The 24,307-nt window shown below is 45.9% G+C and overlaps 2 protein-coding genes across 2 annotated transcripts; one reads left to right on the forward strand and one right to left on the reverse strand.

Moving 5' to 3' along the window:
* Positions 1-54: 54 nt before the first annotated feature.
* Txnl4b (thioredoxin like 4B) lies at positions 55-8,015 on the forward strand. The gene is made up of 4 exons (XM_036187906.1): positions 55-141; positions 2,789-2,996; positions 5,104-5,255; positions 6,595-8,015. Exons 2-4 carry the CDS (start codon positions 2,865-2,867, stop codon positions 6,758-6,760), a joined length of 450 nt encoding a protein of 149 aa, XP_036043799.1. The 5' UTR covers positions 55-141; positions 2,789-2,864; the 3' UTR covers positions 6,761-8,015.
* Positions 8,016-9,265: 1,250 nt separating this feature from the next.
* Positions 9,266-14,002, reverse strand: LOC118584747 (haptoglobin). The gene is made up of 5 exons (XM_036189014.1): positions 13,946-14,002; positions 12,028-12,110; positions 11,670-11,771; positions 10,967-11,041; positions 9,266-10,164 (listed from the first exon to the last, which is right to left on the reverse strand). Exons 1-5 carry the CDS (start codon positions 13,948-13,950, stop codon positions 9,386-9,388), a joined length of 1,044 nt encoding a protein of 347 aa, XP_036044907.1. The 5' UTR covers positions 13,951-14,002; the 3' UTR covers positions 9,266-9,385.
* Between the last annotated feature and the right edge of the window lie 10,305 nt (positions 14,003-24,307).

Raw genomic sequence — 24,307 nt, forward strand, 5'->3', positions numbered from 1 at the left:
AAGTGGGCGAGAACTAGTCGTCTGTGCTGATTGGGCTATTGACTGGGGCGCGCGATGACACGTTCATTTTCTGCGTCCAGTTTCTCACTTCCGCTTGTAAGGGTTTGCGGGCCAAAGAAGCGTTTCTAAGCAACAGCTCAGGTTAGTTGGGGTTAAGGTCGTTTCCCGGGTTGGGACTGAGGAAGGAGACAGTTGTGCCTTAGCTACCCCGTGAAGGAGTCCGGGATTGCTGGCGAGTGGTTCGAAGTGTCCTCTCTGGCACCTGTGGACCAGGAGTAACCCAACCACTGGCATCTTGTAAAACACATGCGCGGGATATTTTGCAAAGTAGACATGTCTGCCCTGACGTAAATAAAAGTTACCTACCTAGCGTGGTGGCACACGCCTGTAATCCCAGCAATTATAAGGCAGGGACAAGAAGATTGCCACAAATTCAAAGCCAACCTGGGCTACTAAGTGAGACTCCTACTGTAAATAATAATAGTAATGATAAAAATAATCACCTGTCTGTTCATGTTCAAATACGTCCTTTGACGGTATCTTGGGATATTTATTTCCATTTTCCTTTGTAAATAGTATATATTAAATATTTACAAAAAGCAGAATCAGACTTTACATTCTGGTTTATAACTTTTTTCAATGGCAGTGTAAGATAGATCACAGGACTACTACTATCAATATAATGGACATTTTGGCTGTTTGCAGCTTTTGCCATGATAAATGTGTTGATTAGCCTGTGAACTTAAGTCTGTGTCTTTGTTCATATTCTCACAATAGAGCTGTTGTGTAAAGAATATTCCAAAGAGGTTTTGTCTCTGAATTCCAACATTCCTGCCTGCCCCTTCCTTCACTCTCTTGCTATTGTGTGTTTCCGTCTTATTTAATGTTTGTCAACTTTATGCATTTCTTAAATGTGCCTTTAATTCGCTGTTCTTTGCTTGCAAAGCTGGACTTTCCAAATGTATTTAGTGTTCATTTCTTTTATGATTCTCTATTTATATCCTTCATGTGGACAATGTCTTAGATATGGTCTCAGTTTCCTACTCCTTCCAACATTTGTCCAGTACCACCTGGGGCTTTCTCTGTTGACCACACACCTTCCCCTTCCTCTTTTTATTAGTAGCACTGGAATTTGTGTGCTTGAATTCTAACGATGAGACATTATTATGTCTCAACTGCCACCCTGGTCTTTTTGAGACAAGGTCTCAAGCTGGCTTGCCACTCACTGAATAGGCTAGACTGACTAGCCATAAGAAACCCCAGGAATCTGCCTGACTCAACCTCCCAAGTGCTGAGATCATAAGCATATGCTCACACACCAGGTTTCTGTTAACATGGATTCTGGGAATCAAACTCAGTCCTCACAATGGCCCGGCAAGCACTTTACCAACTGAGCTATCTTCTCAGCCCTAGTTCATACCTTGAAATGTAATTTTTGATGAAAGGGAGAAAGAATCCGGCTTCACAGCATTAACAAACCTGGAAACTAAATTCAAAGTGTCTAATCTCCTGGTCACGCCCCCTTGTGGATGCCCTCAGTAATGGCTCTTCAGTCAGAGCACTCCTCAGATAAGAAGTTTCTTCCCTAAAATTCGGAGCTAGACTAGCAATTTTGTAGCACAAATTCTAGCCTTTGTCTTATAGCTAGAAGTGTTACAGAACAAACTAGTCTATAGAATAAGAAGCCCAGCACCAAAAAGAAACAAAGAGAAGATCCAATTAGGCCACTCTATCTCAACATCTTTTGATTCATTTATTTAATTGTGACTTCCACACACTTTTTTGTTGGTGGTGTTTTCTTAGACAAGGCTTCACTGTGTAGCCCTGACTGTCTTGGAACTCACTCTGCAGACCAGGCTAGCCTAGAACTCAGATCTGCCTGCCTCTGCCTCTGCTAGGGTCAAAGGTGTTTGCAACCACCGCCTAGCTCCACACACTTAAAATTGATCTGTTTGCCATGTGATAAAATGCACCTAGGAAGACTCCTTAGGCCAGGGCTTGGGAAAATACTAACGTCCATCACGAAGGACCAATGAAGTATGGTCTGCATATGAAATGGTGTGCTAACTGTGAGAGAATCCAGAAGTTTTCTATGTACTGCTGTGGGAATCTCATTAAATGTTAGGTTTAAAACAATGCAAGGTGCAGGGCGAGGGGGGAGTTACGTACTGAGCCTCTGCTGTTCCCCCTCTGTGGCCCACTCCTCCTTTAGACCGCTGAGATCAGCAAGTTGGTCCGCCTCCACACTTCCCATAAATCCTGGTTGCATTTAGAGTCAGGCAGTGGTACTGGTGGTGGGGTGGGTGTCACAGCAACCTCTAGGGGCAGGCCAACCTCTCCTTGGGCAGCTGCCCCTCTCCTCAGCTGCCCACGGCTCCGCAGGACTATTGAGTGGGGACAGTGCTCTGCAGTTACAAGCTTCGCCTTGTCTTCCTATTCTGTTCTAACTAAATCTCCAGTCTCCACATCTGAGGGTGTCATCTCTTATTTGCTGGACCACTGACTAATAATAACAATCTATCTCTTGTGTGAACAGGGTGGGGGGAATGCAGAAATGTGGATATGTTCTTCTGGTATGGTATGTAATTTATCAGGTACTTCTAAGAGAAATTACTGGAAGCAGTTACCTGGTGTTTTAGGATGGCACATGAAGTTCTGGAAGCTGGGCCCAAGGATGGCAAGTAAGGGGTGGGGCCTCTTTACTAAACAGGCTTCCTGAAAAGTTTCTTTTTAAATCACCTAAACACATGGCTGATGCTAAATGGTGTTGTTTTGTTCTTTACATTAGGACTCACGCACTTCATCGAAACAGCCTATAAACATTGCAGAATTGGTAGTGCAGGCTAACACTGGAGTCTTTCAAGATGAGCTTCCTCTTGCCCAAACTGACTACCAAGAAGGAAGTGGACCAGGCCATCAAAAGCACTGCGGAGAAGGTGTTGGTTCTCAGGTTTGGCAGGGACGAGGACCCTGTCTGTCTGCAGCTGGATGATATTGTAAGTGAATTTTTAAATGAACAGTTTTAATTGAAAATTCAGGCAGTGGAAGAGCAGGAAATGCCAACACCAAGTGTCTAAACATTGTCCTTTCAACAGTCACAACAACAGTCATATATGGAACTGCAGAGACCCCCTCCGGGGTATACAAGTTGTGAAGTGGGATCTGAACTGATTCCCTGGCTGCCAAAGCTCTACTGTCTGCTGCTGCTAGAATGGCCTGGTGGAGAGGTCAAGTTTCAGAGCATGTCTTCACACTCAGATTAGTAAAGAGGGAAATTAGGAGGTAGAGTCACTGTTTATCATGGAGATGGAACCAAGGACTGACATCTCTTCACAGCCATCTCTATTGCAGCAATCACCCGTGGGGACCAAATGTAAGAGTAGCATTATGTAATTAAAGTGAATGTGTGGAGCTGGTGACATGGCTCAGCAGGGAAGTGTTTGCTGCACAAGACGTCCAACCTGGGTTCAATCTGTGGAGCCCATAGTGGAAAGAGAGAACTGAATCCTGAAAAAAGTTGTCCTCTGATGTCCATGTATACCCACACTCACACCTGGATCACACTTACACACACACACACACACACACACACACACACACGTCAATAAGTAAGAATGATATATTAACCTGGGAAAAGATGATCAGAAATGTATACTTACAGCTATGGGAAAGAGTATAGATGCTAGGCTAGAAGTATAGCTCAGGAACAGTTACCTCTTGTGTATGAGGCCATGAGTTCAACTCCCAATACCAACAAAACAAATATATAGATTGATTGGTTCTGAAACCAAGCCTCCAAAGTTCAAATCCCATCCCTGCTGCTTAGGGGTGTGTCCTGTAATTACCTCCTCTGCCTCAGCTTTGTCATCTGTAAAATGGGGATGCTAAGTGCACAGCTCATGCACTAACTGTTAAGTAGGTTAACAAGTGCAAAACACTGAGGACACTTATCCCTTGGGAGGTGGCATCAGACACTTCTCTACTTTTCACTCCTAGGAGGAAAGAGTCTGGGGAGAGTCAGCATCTATGTGAGTGTTCCTGAGTTGTTGTGTGTGGGTATGTCAGGATCTATAGTTTTTGTTTTGAAGTACTGAGCATTGAAACTAGACCTCATGCTCTAGCACTGAGCTCCCATCTCACTTTAAGTAAATATAGATTCCTTTCTTGAAAATAATCACACATGAGCCCATGGGATGGCTCAGCAAGTAAGGGCTTTTGCCAATAAGAGAGACCTGACCCCAGCAAATTGTCCTCTGGCTTCTACACATGCACTGTAACACACATACACCTGTCCTACCCCCACCCTCCAAACCCCTGCACACACACAAATAAGTAAAACTTTAAAAAAAAAAAAAAAAAACTTAGTCTCAAAAAAAGCAAGAATCAAACATGAACAAAACAAAAGAAAATATTTTCCCCAACGTGTCTTAGTTACTTCTCTATTGCTGTGGCAAGACCCCATAACCAAGACAACTTATACAAGAAAGAGGTTATTTGGGGCTCATAGTTTTAGAGGGTTGGAATCTCTGACTGTCATGGCAGGGAGCATGGCAGCAGGCAGGCAGACATGATGCTAGAGAAGTAGCTGAGAGCTCACATCTTAACACAATCACAAGACATAGAAAGCTAACTGGGAACGGTGTGGGCTTTTGAAACCTCAAAGCCTGCCCATGATGGCACATCTCCTCCAACAAGACCACACCTCCTAATCCTTTTCAAACAGTTCTACCAACTGGGGACCAAGGATCCAAATATATGAGCCCATGGGGGGGCTTTCTCACTCAAACTACCACACAGTGCCTTCTCCTGACCCTATCAATAGGGATCCACCCTCTGAACAGTAATAGTATGTCTAGCTGGGCATAGCAGTGCACACTTTTAATCCCAACACTCGGGAGGCAGAGACAGGTAGACCTCTGTGAGTTCAAGGCCAGCCTGGTCTACTTAGCAAGTTCAAGGATTGTGTCTTATGAGGAATTCAAATGGGCTTCATTCTTGGTTCAGATATTTTCTCAAACAAAATTTTTCTCAAAAAAAAAAAAAAAATGTCATAGTACGTTTCACAAAAGAAGCATGTGCACCTGGCACCCATCTTTTTCACAGCTCTCGAAGACTTCCGCTGACTTAAGTAAAATGGCTGCTATTTACCTGGTAGACGTGGACCACACGCCAGTCTATACGCAGTACTTTGACATCAGTCACATTCCTTCCACTGTGTTTTTCTTCAATGGGCAGCACATGAAAGTGGACTATGGGTAAGTTAGGTTGACTCTACAGGCTGGCACATTGGTTCTATCAAGGCAGGTTCAGTAGCTCACTACCTTTTCTATCTGGCTAAGTGAGTACTGTCTCCTTATTTGATGCTATTTTTTATGGGAAACTTTAGTGCAAAATGTGAGTTTTCAAGTATGCTTAGCAAATTTTAATTTCTAACTTAAATATGAAAAAAATAGTATAGCTTCTGAAGTACTGACTAGCCATCCTTAGGTATAGAAAGTGTAGAATATCTATATTAGCTGAGCATTGAATATAAAATTCACCAAAAAAAAAAAAAAAAAAAAAGAAAGAAAGAAAAGAAAAATCCATTTCAAGAAAATCCCTGGTTCCTAAGCTTTGGGGGATGGTGGTTGGCATTTGCAAAAGAAGCATTCCTGCCAGGAAGACACACTTCTCTCTTGCAAGTGTCTTCTGCCACTCAGAGGATTTTGAAGTCATTCTTCAAGAAGGCCTGTCAAAATAAGTCACATGATATCTTCTAATGCCCTCCCTCCATCCTGTTCACACCCAAATGAGTGCCGTTGGCAGTATCTAGGACTGTGGTTATCCCTTCCTCTGGGGAGGTGTGTCTGCTTTCTCATCACCTGACGGAGGTGAGTTTACACTGTCTGCAGCTGCCTAGCCTCATCCTAGGATCTGGTTACTGTATTAGTTTAGTACAACCTCTTACATGGAATGCAGGACACAGTGTCAAACACCTTTAGTACTTGACCTTTTAATCTGGTAATTACATTTCTAGGAGTTTAATAGTATATTGTAGATGCACATTTTACAACTCTGGGGCAAATATTAGTTGTAAAATCACATTACTAAATAGTTTGTGACACGATTCTTATCTTAACAAAATAAATAGAATACACACCCCCATGCAGAACTGGAAAGATATACATCAAAAGGTGACTTCTGGCCTCACAGCTAACTTTATTTCTCTTTTAAATTTTTCTGCAAGCAATATACCTGATGTTTAAAATAATTTGTAAGGTTATTAATACCCACAACTCAGAAGTGTCGGTGAGGAGAACTTGAGAGACTGTGATGGGCTTTTACAGAGACACCGAGCAAACTGCCCACTCCAGTACTCAGAGAACTCTACATGGTAGTGATGTGGGAAGGGATGCAAAGGCAGGGTCTCCCACACCCAGACTTTGGCCACAGCCCTGCATACAGTCCTGTGTACCCGGGGAAAGGCAGTGTTCAGACCACAGGTGGAGACAAGCTCCCAGACAGGAAGGGAGCAAGAGGCCACTGCTTGCTGCTGACCATGCAGGCTTCACACACTGCAAAGCTCTGACCGTGTTATTTCCCTCTGTGCTGCAGGTCTCCCGATCACACTAAATTTGTGGGAAGCTTCAAAACCAAACAGGACTTCATGGATTTGATTGAAGTCATCTACCGGGGAGCTATGAGGGGGAAACTTATTGTCCAGAGTCCTATTGACCCCAAGAATATCCCCAAATATGACCTCCTCTATCAAGACATTTAGTACATGCACGGCTGTGGGAGATGAAAGAGTGGTGACTGGAAATAGGACCTGAACCCAAAGGGCCTGTGGTCTGGAGTCCTGCAGAGACACGTTCACTGCTCCAGCAAAGCGGTTTGATGTGCCTGTAATCAACGAGCCCTGCACGGAAGCCCCAGGACTCCAAGAATCCGGATGCCTGAGTGTTTATTCCCTGAGAGCCTCAGAGCAGTAGGGCAATAGTGTTTGGGTGGTAACTTCCTTTTATCTGGACTTTTCTCCCTTAAGGTCATGCATTCCTCCTAGACAGTCTGATTATGTGTTTATGTATATACATGTGTGCATGCACGCGCACACACACACACATTTTTCCCCACGCCTCCATTCACTTGTCCCTTTTGCTCCTTCCTATCCCAGCTTCTCTTGAAATAATGAACATTCTATTAGTACAAGAGAGTTCTTTTGTTTTCGGGACCTTCCTGGCATGGACTGAAACCACTGCCCTGGGCAGCTCAATTACAGCTGGCAGGCTATTAAATTGGCAAGAGGAAAATGTGGCCCTTCACCATCCATCACAGTTTAAGCTAAACAACAAGTTACTTCGTTGGGAAGTAAGGGACAGAGCTCCCCAAAAGACAGTGTCACCACCGACTATTTCAAGGACTCAAGACCAAAGGTATATCAGAATTATTAAGGGGAAGTACCTGTGTGGTCTGCTGATTCCAGCAGCTTTTGAAGACTAGCTGACCTTCCAGGGTCCCTGTGGCCCAACCTCAGGAAACTTGTGTTTCTCTTAAACCTCATGGTGGCTCTTATCCCTGACTCTGGAATGAGACAGTAGGTCAAAGCTGGAGGTCTGGCCAAGCATCCTGTAACCTACTGGGCAGCAAGAGACTTGTTACCAGCAGAGATCCAGGCTTGTTGTGGCAGCCTGGTCACCTCAGGGCCAGCCTTGTAGTCAGCTGCGTCTTTCTAAGCTTGTCCATCCCAGAAAAGTGAAATGAGACCCAATTCTGATGGATATGGCACAGGAAGAAGGTTATCAGAGTTTTCCATGCCCTCCGCTTAAAACCGAGAACACTTCAAGGTTGGGAAAAGAGTTCTTTCCCATCCCTTCCTTGTGATACATGGGGCTATGGCAGCCACCCTAGGCCCATGGGATGAAAATGAGTGCACGAGGATCATCAGGGTCGGGTCTCTAACGTTACTGAGCCCCTCGGGGAACTCTAAACCTTCCTCCACATCCTGTGGAAGAATAAAATTTTATTGTCCAACTGTCTAACAGGTCTTCTGTGCTCAGGTGCCAGCCAGATCTCAGAACCTGCCCAGGGAAAATACTTCCGTCTTTCTTCCTGAGGGCTGGGGTGAGGGCAGAGGGGCCCTGCAGTCTGGATTTATGTTTTAGATCCTATCTTGGTTGCTTTCTCTTCACCAGTATTTATTAAGCATGTGCTACAAACCCTGTCCAGTGCTAGGTACTCTGTGACTCTAAATGACTCCTAGGGAGTGGCCAGCCACCTGCTGTCAGGTGGTGTGTGAGTACAGGACTGTGCTGTTTGAGTTTCTGGCTGGTTTCTCCCAGGTTCTAGAATATAGGTCCTTGTGTCTCTTGGCCCCATAGTTCCCCCCTGGGGAGATGCACCAGTGACTGAGGATACAAGTGAGCACATCCCTGGTGTCCTCAGACACCTTGAAGAGAGGCTATGTTTGGCACAATGAGAAGGTAGACTAGAGAAGGCTTGATCTGAAGGCTTGGGGCAAGGAACAGGAAGAGCTTGCTGTGTCTTCCTCGACCCCTTTGCTTCTGAGGTAGAAGGGCATGTGGCTTGTCTCCAACCCCCAGTGCAGGGTGAGTTTCTCCAGTGGAAGAGCCACTGAGGAAGAGACCCCAACTCAGCCAAGTCCAAGAGCATCCCAGCCAGGGGACTCTGGAGAGTTACTAGTGTTCATCCCTAATGGAAAAGATGTGGGGACAAGTAACAACCAGAGAGCTTAAGTTACTGAGCAAATCTGTGGGCTGAGCTATGGTGAGGACCCCGTAGGTCCATAGCCTGCTTGCAGGTGCCTGTTTTGGTTTCTGGGACACTGGCAAATGGAGGCACAGACAGAAGGCTTCTGTCACAACCCTTGTCCCACTCTGGGCTCACACCCCTCCTGGGCTTTCCCCCATCCTCTTCAGAGAGGTGACGAGATATGTTCAATGAGCTCAGGGTTTGCACCCAAGCAGACCCAGAATCAAGTCAGCTCCTTCGCTAAGGAACTGAGTGAGTTTCACCAAAGCACTTCACTTCTCCAAGTCTTTCTCCTTGGCTGAAAAGCAAGGGTCACAGTGATCTCCCTTAGACCTGGATTTCATAAACACGATGCCCCACGACAGACGATCTACAGCACCCTAGGGGTTTCCTGGCACCTCGGGATGTGGGGGGTCACATTTTTCCAGTCCACCATGCTTCTTGGCTGCCCAGTACTGCATATGAGAATCAAAGACTACAAACGATTCATAAGCAAGTTCTTTATTATTGACTGGGCAATGCAGGCTAGCACCCCTCAGATTATGTTCTGTCCCTACACTGCCCCCTCTTCCATGGTGAACGGTGCTCTCGTCCTGTCCGACTGAGCGTAGCCTTCCTTCCCATCAGCCCTGCACTATTATTCACTGGCCATAGTTTCCCGAATCCAGTCCAGGATGGAGTTGACCTTGACATACACCCCATACTCAGCTACAGAACAGCTCTTATCAAAGCTCAGGATCCCGGCTGCATACCAGGTGTCCTGCTCCAGGTCGTGAATGGCAAAGGCACTGCCAGCATCACCATAGCAGGTGTCTTCCTGAAACTTGGTCATGCCAGCACAGAAGGTGTGTTCATTCAGGATGGGCTGTACCCCAACAGGACTCTTGGGGACCTTCTTCTCAAGCACTGTGCTACCCTCATAATGCTGCACACAGCTGTCCTGGTCAGCCACCGGCAGTGTGACGTACTTGAGACGATCAGTAAACCTAAAGTTGGCGTTCCGCCCCCAGCCAGACACATAGCCCAGGCGGCCTGTGGCTATATAGTCTGTGGACGGCAGGCAGATGGGCATTACTCTGTCATTGACAAGCACCTTCTGTTTGAGCTTGATTAGCCCAATGTCTACCACAGAGCGGTTGGGGTGGACAACCACCTTCTCAATCTCCACCTGCTGCTGTCTTCCCACGTAGAGTGTTAAGGTAGGGGCAATGTCCTTGGCTTTCGCATCCTCACTGTGATTCAGGAAGAGGTTTTTGGCCGTGGTCAGCAGCCACTGGTCGCTGATCAGTGTGGCCCCTGTGGTGAGTTCATGGCGGGAGACCATCTTGGCCTGCCAAGGAAAGCTGCCTTTGGCATCCAGAGAACCACCTATGATACGCTGCACCTGGTCCACAGGATGCTTCGGCTTCCCGCACTCTGCACAGGGAGGGAGGAATGTGAACAGTAGTGGGGAGCAGGTCCCACCTGTGGAGGCCCTGGAAGCATCAGCCGCTGCTGCTGCTACACTCAACAGTGTCCGAACACTCTGCCCTTGCCTCCTGCTCCTCACTTCTAGTACTTACACATTAAGTGACTAAGAACCTGTTTTAAACTGTGGATGATAAAGTACTATATAAATATATATACCTACTTACATACATAAACATCATTACACAAAAATTCCACAATTCTCTAAAACTCAGGGAAAGGGCTGGAAGCTGTATATATGTTTCATTCTCAGACAAAGATGGCCCCGCAGCAGCGTTAGCAGGAACATAGACTGGTTTATGGATGGTGAAGATAACCCAAAAGAGGTTGGCAGTTCCTGCCACTGATAGTAGAAATTGAGCAAAGTCCTCATCCAGGCAGAAGAGGGGAGAACTATGGAATTCGGGGGTCCCAGATGCCCCCATAGCCTGCCTTACCCCTTGTGGGCTCAGCTTGTGGCCACCCTAACCTGGTCCTTCCTTTACCTCTGACCAGGTCTCTGTAAGCAGGTATTCTATATGGAAGGCATCTCCAGGGGAAGCAGTGTAGACAGTTGACTGAGCCAACCCCTCAGGCATAAATGAGCAGGACACTCACTAAGCTCTCTGAGGGGCATCTTGTCCCTGATTTCCCAGCTGTGGTTCTCTCTAACCTCTGTCTTGACTCTCATATGCAGGCCACACACGTGGAACATGGCTCAGCCACATTCTAGTCTCCATCCCTGCCTGTGTTCTGAGACCTCAGCACCCACCTGCCACACATTTGGGGAGTCCCTCTCCAGCAGCTGTGTTCACCCACTGCTTCTCACTGTTTAAGGCGTACACTCCTGAAACAAAGGGAAACCAGCTCAGAGAAAGCAAATCTGGCCCCGGGGTAGCATGAGGAGACGTCTATGAAGAAGGGTTAAAAAGTTGGAGGAACGGGAGGGAAGGAAGGCCGGGAGTACTGTGCCTCGGGTCACATTGTGCCTGGCAGGCGGGAGTCAGTCGAGACGGATGGCAGTATAGGAGAGGAAGAAGTCAGGATTCAGACTGGACTCTGCCTCTCACAGACTGCCTCGGCCTCTCTGTGCCTGTTTCCTTGTCAGAAAAATGAAACTAGGAGTATCTCTCCAGAAAAAGAGTCTATCAGAACCACAGGAGCTTTAACGACACAGTGAAGCCGTTAGAAACTGTCAGAACATAGCAGTCTGCCCAATACCATAGGTGAAGACGGCACTCCCAAGCCACAGAGGCCATGGAGTTGCTGCCTCTCAACAGAACAAAACAGGAAGCTGAGCCAACTTAGTTGGCAGAAGGACCACCAACAGGAGATAGAAACTTTATTCGAATCTAACTCTCCTGGCTCCAGGCAGTACTCATGAAGTTTCTGGCCAGGTACCCGAGCTCTGTCCATCATAGGAACACCAGACAGGACCAGGGGTGTGCAGGGAGGGATGCTCATGCAGGCCTTACCATCTCCTTCAGCCTGCAGTCTGTAGTATGGGCGGCAGCGATAACGAACCAGGTGCTCCACATAGCCATTGGCGATCTCCGGGGGCTTTGGGCAGATGTCGTCTGCCAAGCAAAAAGAAGCCAGTAAAGGCCATGGGTGTTCAGGTGGCTCCCTGGGAAAAGTCAGCCAAGAGGAGGCTGCCCTGCACACCAGACTCCCTCCGCCCCCCAAGTGGAAGCTGAGGAAGGGAGGCCCACAGATCTGGGGAAGAAGAGAACGGAAAGAGGAACCGGGTCTTCCCTAACACAGTGCAGCTTTGACAGGGCCAGACTGGGGCACAGCTGGGCACACACTTCCTGGGAAAACCCAGAGACTCACCGGCCATATCCATGGCGTCATTGCCAAAGTCCACAGCAAAAAGCTGTCCCCATAGCAGGAGTGTGGCAATAGCTCCCAGGGCTCTGCAGAAAGGTGGTAAGAAGGAATGTAGAGGTGGTCTCTTTGTACATGTGGTTTCCGTGTGTGTGTGTGTGTGTGTGTGTGTGTGTGTGTGTGTGTGTGTGTGTGTGTACATGTGTGTACACCACACACACATGTACACATGTACACACACACACACTTTCCATTAAGCAGCTAGTAAAGAAAGAGAATGAAATGCTAAGGCCAAGGAGCTGCATTACTGGTTATTCCAGTAATCAAACCACAAACCAAACCCCTGTCAAGAGTTGAACTCCTGCTTCATGCTTTCCTCTCCCATGGCGTTATTTTACAAATCATGAAGAAATCTGGCAACTTCATGACCTCTCCCACTCACCACAGTGGTGGATAACCACCAGAGGGTAGTTCTTTTTTTTTTTTTTTTAAAGGGGATTATTAAACCTCGCAGGCTTCAGCAAATTCCAGACACACCAGCAAGTTCTGTGTCACTGGGAGCTCTGGACAAGCTTCAGACAGGGACGACTGTATCAGAGGAAGGAAGGCACCACCAGCATGGTAGCATATATGCCATCCCGACTCTCCACACTCTGAGGCAGGAGGATCGGGGATTTGAGAACAGCCTGTGCTACATTGCAAGTGCCTGTCTCAAAAAAGCTGAGGGAGGTGGGGTGAGAAAAGAACAGCATGGAGAGGAGGTACAGAGCTGTGGGCTTCTTCTCTAGTGATGATCATGATGTCCAGCAAGAAGCCTCTGCCTCACATCTGTGAAGTGCTGGGCTATGAAGACACTGTTAGTGCATTGCAGCTAACTTAAAGATGATGGCTAAGGTTTATCTAGCTATTCACTATGTTTTGAAAGTTCCCACAACTAAAAGCTTGTTTTAGTGTATAATTTGTCATAGTTGTTGTTCCTAAGACACAGCCTTGCTTGTTGCCCAGGCTTGTCACAAACTCCTGAACTCCCAGGCTCAGCTTACCTCAGCTTCTAGAGTCGCTGGGTATGCATCATCACCCCTAACTCATGTATGGCTCTTCCTATTACTTGGTATTTGCCTTTCAAGGGTGGTATATCAAACCCAAGAATGCCAGATGGTTACCTGAAGAAAACTGGCTTCCTAAAGGCATGACTGTGGCCATCACTGGTGCCCAGACCATACTTAAAGGGTAACCAAATCCCAGCAGACCCTGGCCAGTCAGGAATTTCTTGGTGATGTTCTACTTCTAGCTTTTTTCTCAACCTTCACAGTCTCTCTATTTTGATAAAATCTGAGTGCCTTGATGGTATCACTAAAATGTGTGACTATTGTCTTTATTTCTTTAAAAGCAGGAGGTCGGTATTCCAGGAAGCTACTTTGTGCCTGGTCAAAACAAAACCTTTATAATCTTAAGGGAAAAGGTTCTCCTTAGAGCTAGGCAGCCTGTCTGAAAGCCCGTCTCTCATGGATGCAGGAGGAGTTTAGTCACTGGCCCTTCACTCACTGAGGTTCCAGGCACATCCTGCCTTTAACATTTCAGCATGACTGTCATAACTCAACTGCACAATTAAGTTGCAAAAAGGGGGGGGAAAGAAAGGAAAGAAGGAGGGAAGGAGGGAGGGGAAGAAGGAAAGAAAGAAAGAAAAGAAAGGAAGGAAGGAAGGAAGGAAGGAAGGAAGGAAGGTTTCATAATGCTATAAGTAAGTTTACAGTTTTGTATGGAGCTGTGTGAATTCACAGCTATCCTCAGCAGCATGTGGCCTGCAGGACATGGGCTTCACTTGCCTAGAACCTTAGACCGTTGACCCCATTCCTTTATTGCACCTCTCCCACAGACGTCTACACTGAGTGCTCCAAGTGCAAGGTGTGCACCATGGACTCACCTCATCTTGGGCCTCTCTTGCCGATCTCTGGAAGATCTGTGTCATGGTGACTTCTGCTGAGCCTTTTATGCGTCAAGGTCCTACCTCACCTCCTTCTCTTCCAATTCTGTGTTTGCTCAATGTCAGCAAAGGTCACTGGTTGTTCCAGTAATGAAACCACAAACCAAACCCCTGTCAAGAGTTGAACTCTTGCTTCATATTTGCCTCTCCCATGGTGTTATTTTACAAATCATGAAGAAATCTGGCAACTTCATGACCCCTCCCACTCACCACAGTGGTGGATAACCCCCAGAGGGTGGGATGGGGAAGAGGAGCTGTCAATATGACACTTTGTTTTTTGGAGGAGATTATTAAACCTTTCTTTGAGTTATTTCAAACCCTTTTAGACACCCCTGTGACCCGACCTAGCTGGGACTATAAAGGAAGTGTTTCCTTTTCTCAATCATACTACCTAAGTGTGAACATCTCCTTCCTGGTTGTGGAAAGCTCTGGAAACTGCAATCAGTAGACTGCGTTTATTGGGTATTGACCCTTTGCTATCTAACGTCAAGCGTGATTAAAGCTGTAGTACAGATTGACATGGGACCCTCATGCTGGCTTTTCACTCCAGAGTTCTCAGTGCTGAAAAGGGTTTATCTTGAATCGTTTCAAGACAGACACTCTGGTGTAGGCACCCCTGAAACCTCACTCAGGAAGAGCAGGTCAAGAAAGGGTTTCCATTTCACAGTTACTCCCCAACCTGTGTGGACATCTTGCTGTTGCTAAGTGTTCTGACTTACAATCAGTGAAATGAGCCTGTTGTGTCTCCTCTGATTGCTCTGAGTAGAAAACCACACCACGTGGGTAGTGTAGACACAGAACAAGCTCAATAGCAGGACTTCCTGTGGCTTCTTAGTCCAGTTGCTAGTCAAAATAGGCAGCTGAGAAACATCAGTGTCTCCGTCAAATACCTGCCCTGGTATGCTCTTCACTATAACATAGCAACTCAATCTAAATATCTTCACTAATTGAAAAAAAAAAAGTTAGCTGTTTTTAAATTAGATCATACCAAAGAATTGAATGGGCTGTTAATAGTGGCATCAATGCAATATCAAAACAACTAAGAAGAGCACAGATACCTATCAACAGGGGACTTGTTACTAATGTGTGGTGTGGTCACAGAATGGAATATTATAAAGCCATGAAAATGCTTGGACAACAGAGAAGAGAGATAATAGCATAATCTTGAAAACAGCACAAAGTAGCAGAAGGTTGCGTTGGGAATAATACTGCTCTTATAAAGCTCAAAACCAACCACAATTTGGTAAAGCACTTTTAAATATAACACCCAAATCACAGACAATATCAAGAACATGAAAAAGCAAAGCTGGATCGATGGCTCAGTGGTTAAGAGCACTTGCTGCTCTTTGAGAGGACCTGAGCTCAGTTCCCAGCATCAAGCTTCTTACAACAGCCTAAGATTTGAGGCCCAGGGTGCCCAATGCCTCTGACCTCACGTGCAAGACACACAGACACACACACCTACATATAATTTGGGGCTACCCTTAAGACCTCGCCTCTCTCTGCTCTCCCTCGTGGGCTTGGATGCTGGGTCAGACTCAGGTAGAAGAACAGTATGGGACTGTACCTTGGCCTTCCAGGACCCTATGATAAATCTCCTCTTCTATAGTGAGCCTTCCTCCCTAAAAAATTCCTTTACCCTTTAAGCAGACTCCGTGGATTTCTCATAATAGGTCTCCTACAACAAAACAAGTGTTAGGGAAGAAGTGGGGACCTTGACACCCACATGCACTGCAATGGGAATGTAGAATTGTGCATACTCCAAGGCATAGCTCCATGGTCTGTCCAAAAACTAATAACAGAATTACTGTGTGCCCCAGGTGTGTTATGCAACAGTCCCCCCACCCAGATTGAAACATTCCATACTTCAGAGATGCAGGAAAATAAACACCTCAAAGTAGCTCCAGAAGACCCCTGAAACTGACCAGATTCACTAGGCCCCTCTGCCAGAGTAAACAATAAAGCTGCCAAGAAGTCTCTAACACCAGATCAGCCACCCGGAAAAGTCTAAACCAGCTGGGCTGCCTGGAAGAGGTTTAGACCAGAGTCACTTGGAAAGGACACTCTTCAACCTGATGAGTGACCTTCAGGCTGTGCAGTATACTCCAGGTTCCTAGCTTTTTTTAGATGTCACCCTCTTTGGAGTGGGCTTTGGTGATACACATGTCTTTTCTGCTCTTGTAAGTAACCTCTCATCAATATTCCTATAAGTGACCTGTCAGAGCCTGCTGACAGTCAGCTGGGTAGTTGGGTAGAGGCGTGCGGATTGAAGAGACAATGAAGAAGACAGAAAAGAGTCAAGAGGTCTGCCGGTCAATACCGGAAAGTCCCGAGTTTATTTTACAGTCAGCTTATACATGGTTTTGAAGGACAGAGGTAGAACAATGCACAGCAAAGACATTCAGCCACTGGCTATCCTGCCTTGCATCAAGGAGCAGGCACTTTCTTTTTCTATCTCAATATACCTCTGGCTGCCATCAGCAGTCTGCATCTAGCTAGATAGTGTGTTCCTTCTTGTGGGGTAATCAGGACTTTCTCACAGCCTTGGAGCAAACAAGCCTGAAATCTATTGACTCAGAATAGACTTCAGATTCAAACTGGGAAACTGAATCAGTTGTGGGCTCCCATAATGACCCCAGCTGGCTCACTAAGTTGTGCTTTAGTGGTATGCATACTTTGGTCTGTCATGGGATCCCTATCTGGGATGAGTAGACATGTGTGTTGCATCTCCCTAGGAAAAATTTTGTCACACAACAAGGTAAGGTGTCCACCAGAAGGAACAGAAACAAGAGGCTTTCTGGAAATGTTCACTGCAACATCTCCCCAGTGGTCAAGAGGTAGAAACAGCCCACGTGTCCATCAACAGAAGATTGCAAAAGGTGATCTGGACATGCAAGAAAGTATTATTCACCTACAGAAAGGAATGGAGTCAATTGATGCCTCCTGTTGTGATCCTATCGTAATCTTGGAAACCTACTAAATGGAATTGGTCAAAAGAGAGACTCATAGATGTCAAAAGTAGATTAGAAACTGCCAGAAAAGGGGGCTGGCAAGACGGTTCAGTGAGTAAAGGCACTTGCTGCCAAGCCTGATGACCTGAATTTGACTCCCAGAGACCACATGGTGGATTGAACCACATGTACCTTAAGCATGCACACACACACACACACACACACACACACACACACACACACACACAATTTTTTTAAAGGTAAGAAATTGCCAGAAGCTGGGAGAGGGGAGCTATTGCTTAATATTTGTGTAGTTTCTGTTTGAGTGGTGAAGATGTTTTGGGAACAGCAGTGATGGTTGCCCAACAGTGCTGGTGTGGGCCGTGCTGCTGAAATGGAAGCCAAGAGTGGCTAAAGCCAAGCTGTACACTCTATGTATTTTATCACAATAAAAAAAAACTCAAGAAATAAAAAGTAAGTGCACATCACTGCATGGGGGGCGGAGGAGCAAGCAAAATTCAGCAGTAGCTTGTATAGCATCCATCCTAGTGATTTCAGAACTGTATTTTTCGAGTTCTCGATGGAATGGAAAGCACAGAATTTGAAGTGTTACCTGTCCTGAGGAGATAGGAAGACAGCATCTGGGAAAAAAATCAAGTAAGTGACTGCCCGTGGCTCAGCTGCAGCCTGGGTGGGAAGTCCATGGATGTACATTGGACTGTGCTTATTGTCTGTCTGTGTGTGTGCACACATTCGGTAGGTATTTGTATTTGGAAATATAACCGTGGAAGAAAACTCACTGAGGCCTGCCTCTCAGAGTGACCCATGTGAGCAAGGTCCGGAGAGCCGGGTCTTGACCTATGTGCTGGATGCATGTAGTGAATTCTGCGCTTTCCCAAGGGGACGCTGTTTCCCTAACCTTTGAGTCTGGGTTTGGCCGAGTGACTATTTGAAATAGTGCAAATACATCTCAAGGATAAACCTGAAATACAGCTGGCCCCTGGGTGTGCCTTCTCTTTGCTGCATGTAGAGCCCAGAGGCCACTGTGTGGAGGAACCTGTGCCATCCACCCCTGCACTGCTGGAGAATGAAGGAGAACACAGGAGTCCCAGGCACAGTCAGCCGGCCCCTCCTTTCAGAAGCCCTCTACATGGTAAGCATGAGGAAGCGTTCGGTCTCCACAACGCAGCTCAGCACAGACCTGGTGGATGATGTTCAGAATCACAAGCCAAGCCGAGAAGGCCTGCTGAGGTCCTTAAGCTTGGCTGGAGAAGGCTTGTTAGGCGGCAGCAGCAGCTAAGCAGAGAAGGCACAGTACCGCTGCCTGGAGCCCCTGGTCCATCCTATGTCCATCAGTGTGCCTTTGCCAGCTCTTCCTCCCGCAGTGCCCTCAGTAACCAAAAGGAAGAGACCCACTTCCCTTTGCATTGCAGAGCCTTGCCAAAGAGAAGGCTCCCTGCAGACTGAAGGTGGCCCTGAGCCAGGAACCCCCCTTCCTAAGGCACCCTCTTTTTCTGCCTCCCCCCACAGTCAACCCACCAGCCCTCCCTTCCAGAAATCGTCAAACCTCAGTCTCCAGCTACCTCAAATCTCGCAAGTATCAACACCTGGTGTTGTTTCTGCTCCTCTGTTTCTGGAACTCTGGGTCCCAGGGCAGTATAGAGAGGCTGGCCTTCAGCAACTTCCTGTAGATGCTAGTGGTTCCCTGAGAGGGTGTCTGGCCTGAGACTCACCTTGTCTCCCGAGCAGGTGAGTGAGACTCACATTCCGCCCTGCACATCACCTGAGCCTGCTTGGTACTCTAACCACTTAGGCTCCACAGCCTCCCTGCTCTGGGTGTGGGGGTGCATTTTGTAGAGAATGAAGATCCCAAAAGCTTGAGAGTATCAAGTCAGGGCAGCAGCTGACAGAGGAGCTTGAAGGCAAAGATTGGATTTTAGAAAGAAAAGCCTTTTAAAGGATCATCAAAAAGTACTCTAAGCCGGGTGGTGGTGGCTCACGCCTTTAATCCCAGCACCTGGGAGGCAGAGGCAGGTGGATCTCTGTGAGTTCGAGGCCAGCCTGATCTACAAAGCAAGTTCCAGGAAAGACGCAAAGCTACACAGAGAAACCCTGTCTCAAAAAACCAAAAAAAAAAAAAAAAAAAGAAAAAGAAAAAGAAAAAAAGTACTCTAATTTCTGCCAATCTGCTGCCCCCTTTTCAGGGAACTGTTCTCCAAAAGAAGGTTAATCTGGCCAGACAGAGTGGCCCACACCTATAATCGCAGCATGCAGTAAGCAGGAACAGGGAAATGGGGGTTTCAAGCCTATTCTAGGCTACACAGGGAATTCAAGACCAGCCTGAGCCACAGGCACAGCAAGAACCTGTCTCAAAAACAAAAGAAAGGCTCATTCAACCACAAATTTTTGAGATTTTTGCCACTGCAGAAAAAAAAAATTCCCCATATTATTTCTCCACTTCAAGGTAACCAATAGCTAAGGCTACTTGTGAATGTATATTTACATTGCCTTCACTATATTTTTTTTAATTGTGTGTGGGCACATGTGTGTGTGTGTGTGTGTGTGTGTGTATGTGTGTATGTGTATGTGTATATGTGTGTATATGTGTATGTATGTGTGTATGTGTGTGTATATGTGTATAAGTGTATGTGTGTGTATGTGTGTATATGTGTGTATATGTGTATGTATGTGTGTATGTGTGTGTATGTGTGTATACGTGTATGTGTGTATATGTGTATGTATGTGTATGTGTGTGTGTGTGTGTGTGTGTGTGTGTGTGTGTGTGTGTGTGTAGCAGACAGAAGTACAGAAGTAAACCTGCAGGAATTGCTCCTGTTCCTCCACCATGTAGGTCTGTGATAGAACTCGGGTCTAGGCTTGGCAGCAGGTGCCTTTAATCACCGAGCAGGCTCGGTGGCTCCTTACTTGGACTTCTTATATTGTTTGTCTCTTTTTGGTTAGTGACTTCCTGGGTTTTGTTTTGTTTATTTTTGTTTAACTTGTTTGTTTTGCTTTGCTTTTTAAATTTTTATTCACATATGTGCATGTGTACATGCATGTATACACACATGTGCAGGTGCCCATGGAGGCCAGAAGAGGGCTTCAGAGCCCCTGGAGCTATAGTAACATCAGTTATGAGCCACCTAGTGCGGACTTACATGGGTGCTGGGAACTGAGACTGGGTTCTCTTCAACAGCAGTAAGCGTTCTTAACTGCTGAGCTATCTCTCCAAACCCGTTTTTCAGGGTTTTTGTTTGTTTGGTTGGTTGGTTTTTGTTTTTTGTTTTTTGTTTGTTTGTTTGTTTGTTTGTTTGTTTTTCGAGACAGGGTTTCTCTGTGTAGTTTTGTGCCTTTCCTGGAACTCACTTGGTAGCCCAGGCTGGCCTGAACTCACAAAGATCCGCCTGCCTCTGCCTCCCAACCAAGGCTGGCCTTAATTGCCTGCCTCTACTTTCCAGGTGCTAAGGATGTAGGTGTAAACCACCACACCTGGCCTAACGGGTCCCACTGTCTCTACCATCTCTTGTATTTTATTTTCTGAATTTCTCAAAGTAGAAACTTACATCAATGTAAGCATATGACACATACTTTTAAAGCCAAGCCTTCCCCTGAAGCTCTTTACTTACGTTCCATTTTTTTATTTAATATTTTTATTTTATAATTAACTTAATTTCACATATCAGCCACAGATCCCCCCATCAGCCCTCCTCCCGCCCCCAGCTCCCCCCCAATCCACCCCCCATTCCCACCTCCTCCAAGGCAAAGTCTCCTCTGGGGAGTCAGCCCAGCCTGGTAGACTCAGCTGAGGCAGGTCCAGTCCCCTCCTCCCTACACCAAGGCTTAGCAAAGTGTCCCAGCATAGGCCCCAGGCTCCACATTCCATGTTTTAATACACTGTACTCAGCCATTGAAAAATATTTGCGATTTTCATTTCATGTCTTATTTGTTCCATATCTTATTTGGCTTATTCATTTTTATTTATGTGAATGTGTGTGCATACTACATGGCGCTGCAAACATGGAAGTTTTAATGATTTCTCATATTGACCTCAGTTCCAACCCTGCTCACTGAACATATGCCATTAATTTCAAAAACTGGGATGTCTCTTTTTCTCAAGTTCTATTATTAGGTGCAGCCAGTTTTAGATTTACTGCATTTTCCACTGGAGTTGGCCACTTATTCTGGAATGTCCTTGCTTATCTCTAGTAATTCTTCTTGCCATAAAGTTCCTCAGGATGCGCAGACTTTCTCTGACTGGTCTTTCTGTGCTCCATCCTTTCTATCTGCCTCTATAACTTCCCCACTCTTTGCCTTTCAATTACTCTCTTTATTTGTACATAATACCATCACAGGGAAGGTTATTTTAAGTCTGCCGTGCTCCATCTGTTTTGTTTTGAAACCACAAGTTCTGTTTTCTCTGTCTCTCTGCTCCTACCTTTATTGCATTACTCAGTTAGTGTTGAGTTGAAGAGGGGTTTTGGTCAGGGTTTTTTTTTTCTTTTTGAAGGAGTCTCGCTCTATTTCAGGCTACCTGGGACTCATAAAGTAGCCCATTAAGTGGCAATCCTCCTGCCTCAGCTCCCAAACTCTGGGTTTACAGGCACAAGCCACCACACCTCTCTGCATTACTCCATTTCTGTATTACTGGGGGTTTTCTTCATTTTCTTTGGTTGGGTTGGGGAAGAGGGTATCATGGTCATGTGTCTTAAATTTTATTTCATGTATTATATGTGTAGGTGCGTGTAGGCGGGTGTGCATATGCATACATACACCTATGGCACTGCTCATGTGGAGGTCAGAGGACAGCTTTCGGGAGTCAGTTCCCTCCTCCCACCATGGGTCCAGAGGCCAAGCTCAGGTTTGTCTGACTTACATGGCAACCATTTTCACCACTGAACTGTGTTACTGGCCCATACTCAGTTTTGAAAAAGATTTTTATCCGGGTCTGGGGAGAAGGCTTAGTGAGTAAAGTCATGTGACAGAAACTTGAAGACCACAGTTAGGAACCCCAGCACCCCATAAATGTCAGGCAGTCACGGGGCCTCCCTGCAATCCTGGCACTTGGGAGGTAGGGACAGGGATCCATGGTACAATCTGGCTAGCTAGTTCAGCCAGAGGCTCTGCCTCAATTCAGAAAGTGTGTAACATCCAGTGTCAACTTGAGGCCACAGGTCCACAATACACACACACTCACACACTCACACTCTCACGTACCCACATACATGCAAACATATGCAGTAAATGATTAAGGCCTTATACTAGTTTTGACAAGATGAACTTCAAGCTTGAAACATGTACATATATGAACTGAGACTTTTTTAAAGATCTATTTATTTACTGTGTATACAGTGTTCTATCTGCATGTATGACTGCAGGCCAGAAGAGGGCACCAGATCTCACTACAGATGGTTGTGAGCCACATGTGGTTGCTGGGAATTGAACTCAGGACCTCTGGAAGAACAGCCAATGCTCTGAACATCTGAGCCATCTCTCCAGCTCTGAACTGAGACTTCCACTAAAACCTGTTATATTTTTTTAAATAATTAAAAGAATTCTGTTTGAGATAGGGTCTTACTGTGTAGCAGTAGTCAGCCTGAACTCACCGAGATCCTGTCACTTGCCTCTGCCTCTCAGGTGGTGGGACTAAAGGTGTTCACCACCCCATCTGGCAACATTTAAAACATTTCATCCTCCACTGCTTTTTTGTGATGTGTTTCTACATAATTTTTCTGCTGGTCTACATTATTCCAAGGCATGTCTCTCCACCTTCCACGGTCTGATTTAGTGCCTTCACCACTTCTCAGATAAGACAAAGATCCCACATCGAAGTCATTCTCTCTCCCCACCTTCCATCCTTTGACTATTTCTGTATCTCCCACCTAATGCTGTCCTCGCCATACACTTTCCATCTACACATTTAGATCCCAGTGTTGTGGTGTGAATAAGAAATGTCCCCGGGGGCTGAAGAGATGGCTCAGAGGTTAAGAGCACTGACTGCTCTTCCAGAGGCCCTGAGTTCAATTCCCAGCAACCATTTAGTGGCTCACAACCATCGGTAATGAGATCTGGTGCCCTCTTCTGTCATGCAAATACACATGCAAGCAGAACACTCTATACATAATAAATAAATAAATCTTAAAAAAATAAAAAGAAGGGCTGGAGAGATGGCTCAGAGGTTAAGAGCACTGACTGCTCTTCCAGAGTTCCTGAGTTCAATTCCCAGCACCCACATGGTGGCTCACAACCATCTGTAATGAGATCTGGCACCCTCTTCTGTGTATATAATAAATAAATAAATCTTTTTTAAAAAATAAAGAAAGAAAAAGAAAAAAGAAAGAAAGAAAAAGTTTAAAAAAAAGAAAAAGAAAAAGAAATGTCCCCCATAATCTCAGGTATTTGAACACTTAGCTCCAGGTGGTGGTGCTTCTGGGGGACACTGTGGAATTCTTAGGAGTGCAGCTTTGCTAGAGTAAGTACATCACTGGGCATGGGCCTTAAGGGTTTAAAGACTTGCCCTACTTCCTGCATGTGGTAGAAATGTGTTCAAACATTCTGCTTCTGCCACCTGCTGCCATGTCTTTCTTACCATTATGTACCCTCTGAAACCATAAGCCAAAGCAAACTTTTTCACATAAGTTGCTTCTGGTCATGATGTTTAATCACAGTAACAGAAACATAACTAATACAGAAGTTGGTATCAAGTTTGCAGTCTTCAATTAAAGAAAAAAAGCCATAAATTTGAAAGATAACAAGGTGTGAGGGAACAGGGGAGGGGTGAGGAAACAGGAGAGGGGTTGGAGAGAGGAAAGGGAAAAGGGTAAGTGGTATAAGTACAGTGTATTCACAAAAAAATAAAGCTGGAAAAAAATTGGGCTGTTGCTCTTAAGAATGTGGTCATGTTGGTTTGTGGGGGGATGTGGCAGAGTTGGGAACTTTGGACTGGAAAAGCAGTTGGATGCTCTAAGCAGAGGTTAATGGGTCATTCTAGCAGGAGCCTGGAAGGCAGTCGTGCTGAGAGCAATGCAGATATTGAAGGCCCAGCTCATGAGGCTTAGAGGGAAGCAAGGACCTTCTTAGCAGTTGGGCTAGAGGCTTCATGGTATACTTTTGCAAAGAACCTGACTGTCTTCTGCCAAAGTCCTAAGAACTTGCTTGAAGCTAAGTTTAAAAATAACTCACTAGCCAGGCAGTAAGGATGCACACCTTTAGTCCCAGCACTCAGGAGGCAGAGGCAGGTGGATCTTTGTGAGTTCAAGGCCAGCCTGGTCTACACAGATAGTACCAGGACAGCCAGGGCTACATAGAGAGACCTGTCTCAAAAAAAGGGCATAATATCTCTGGCAGAGAAAAT

This window comes from Onychomys torridus, chromosome 5 (assembly GCF_903995425.1).
Source record: "Onychomys torridus chromosome 5, mOncTor1.1, whole genome shotgun sequence".
Taxonomy (NCBI): Eukaryota; Metazoa; Chordata; class Mammalia; order Rodentia; family Cricetidae; genus Onychomys; species Onychomys torridus.

Bases quoted from the DNA above. Each gene is read 5' to 3' on its own strand.
- Txnl4b (XM_036187906.1), top strand. From the start codon at position 2,865: ATGAGCTTCCTCTTGCCCAAACTGACTACCAAGAAGGAAGTGGACCAG. The intron at 2,997-5,103 runs GTAAGTGAATTT...TCTTTTTCACAG, and splicing joins GTCTGCAGCTGGATGATATT to CTCTCGAAGACTTCCGCTGA. The intron at 5,256-6,594 runs GTAAGTTAGGTT...TCTGTGCTGCAG, and splicing joins CACATGAAAGTGGACTATGG to GTCTCCCGATCACACTAAAT.
- LOC118584747 (XM_036189014.1), bottom strand. The intron at 11,772-12,027 runs GTGAGTCTCTGG...TTTGCTTGGCAG, and splicing joins TGACGCCATGGATATGGCCG to ACGACATCTGCCCAAAGCCC. The intron at 11,042-11,669 runs GTAAGGCCTGCA...CCTTTGTTTCAG, and splicing joins ACTGCAGGCTGAAGGAGATG to GAGTGTACGCCTTAAACAGT.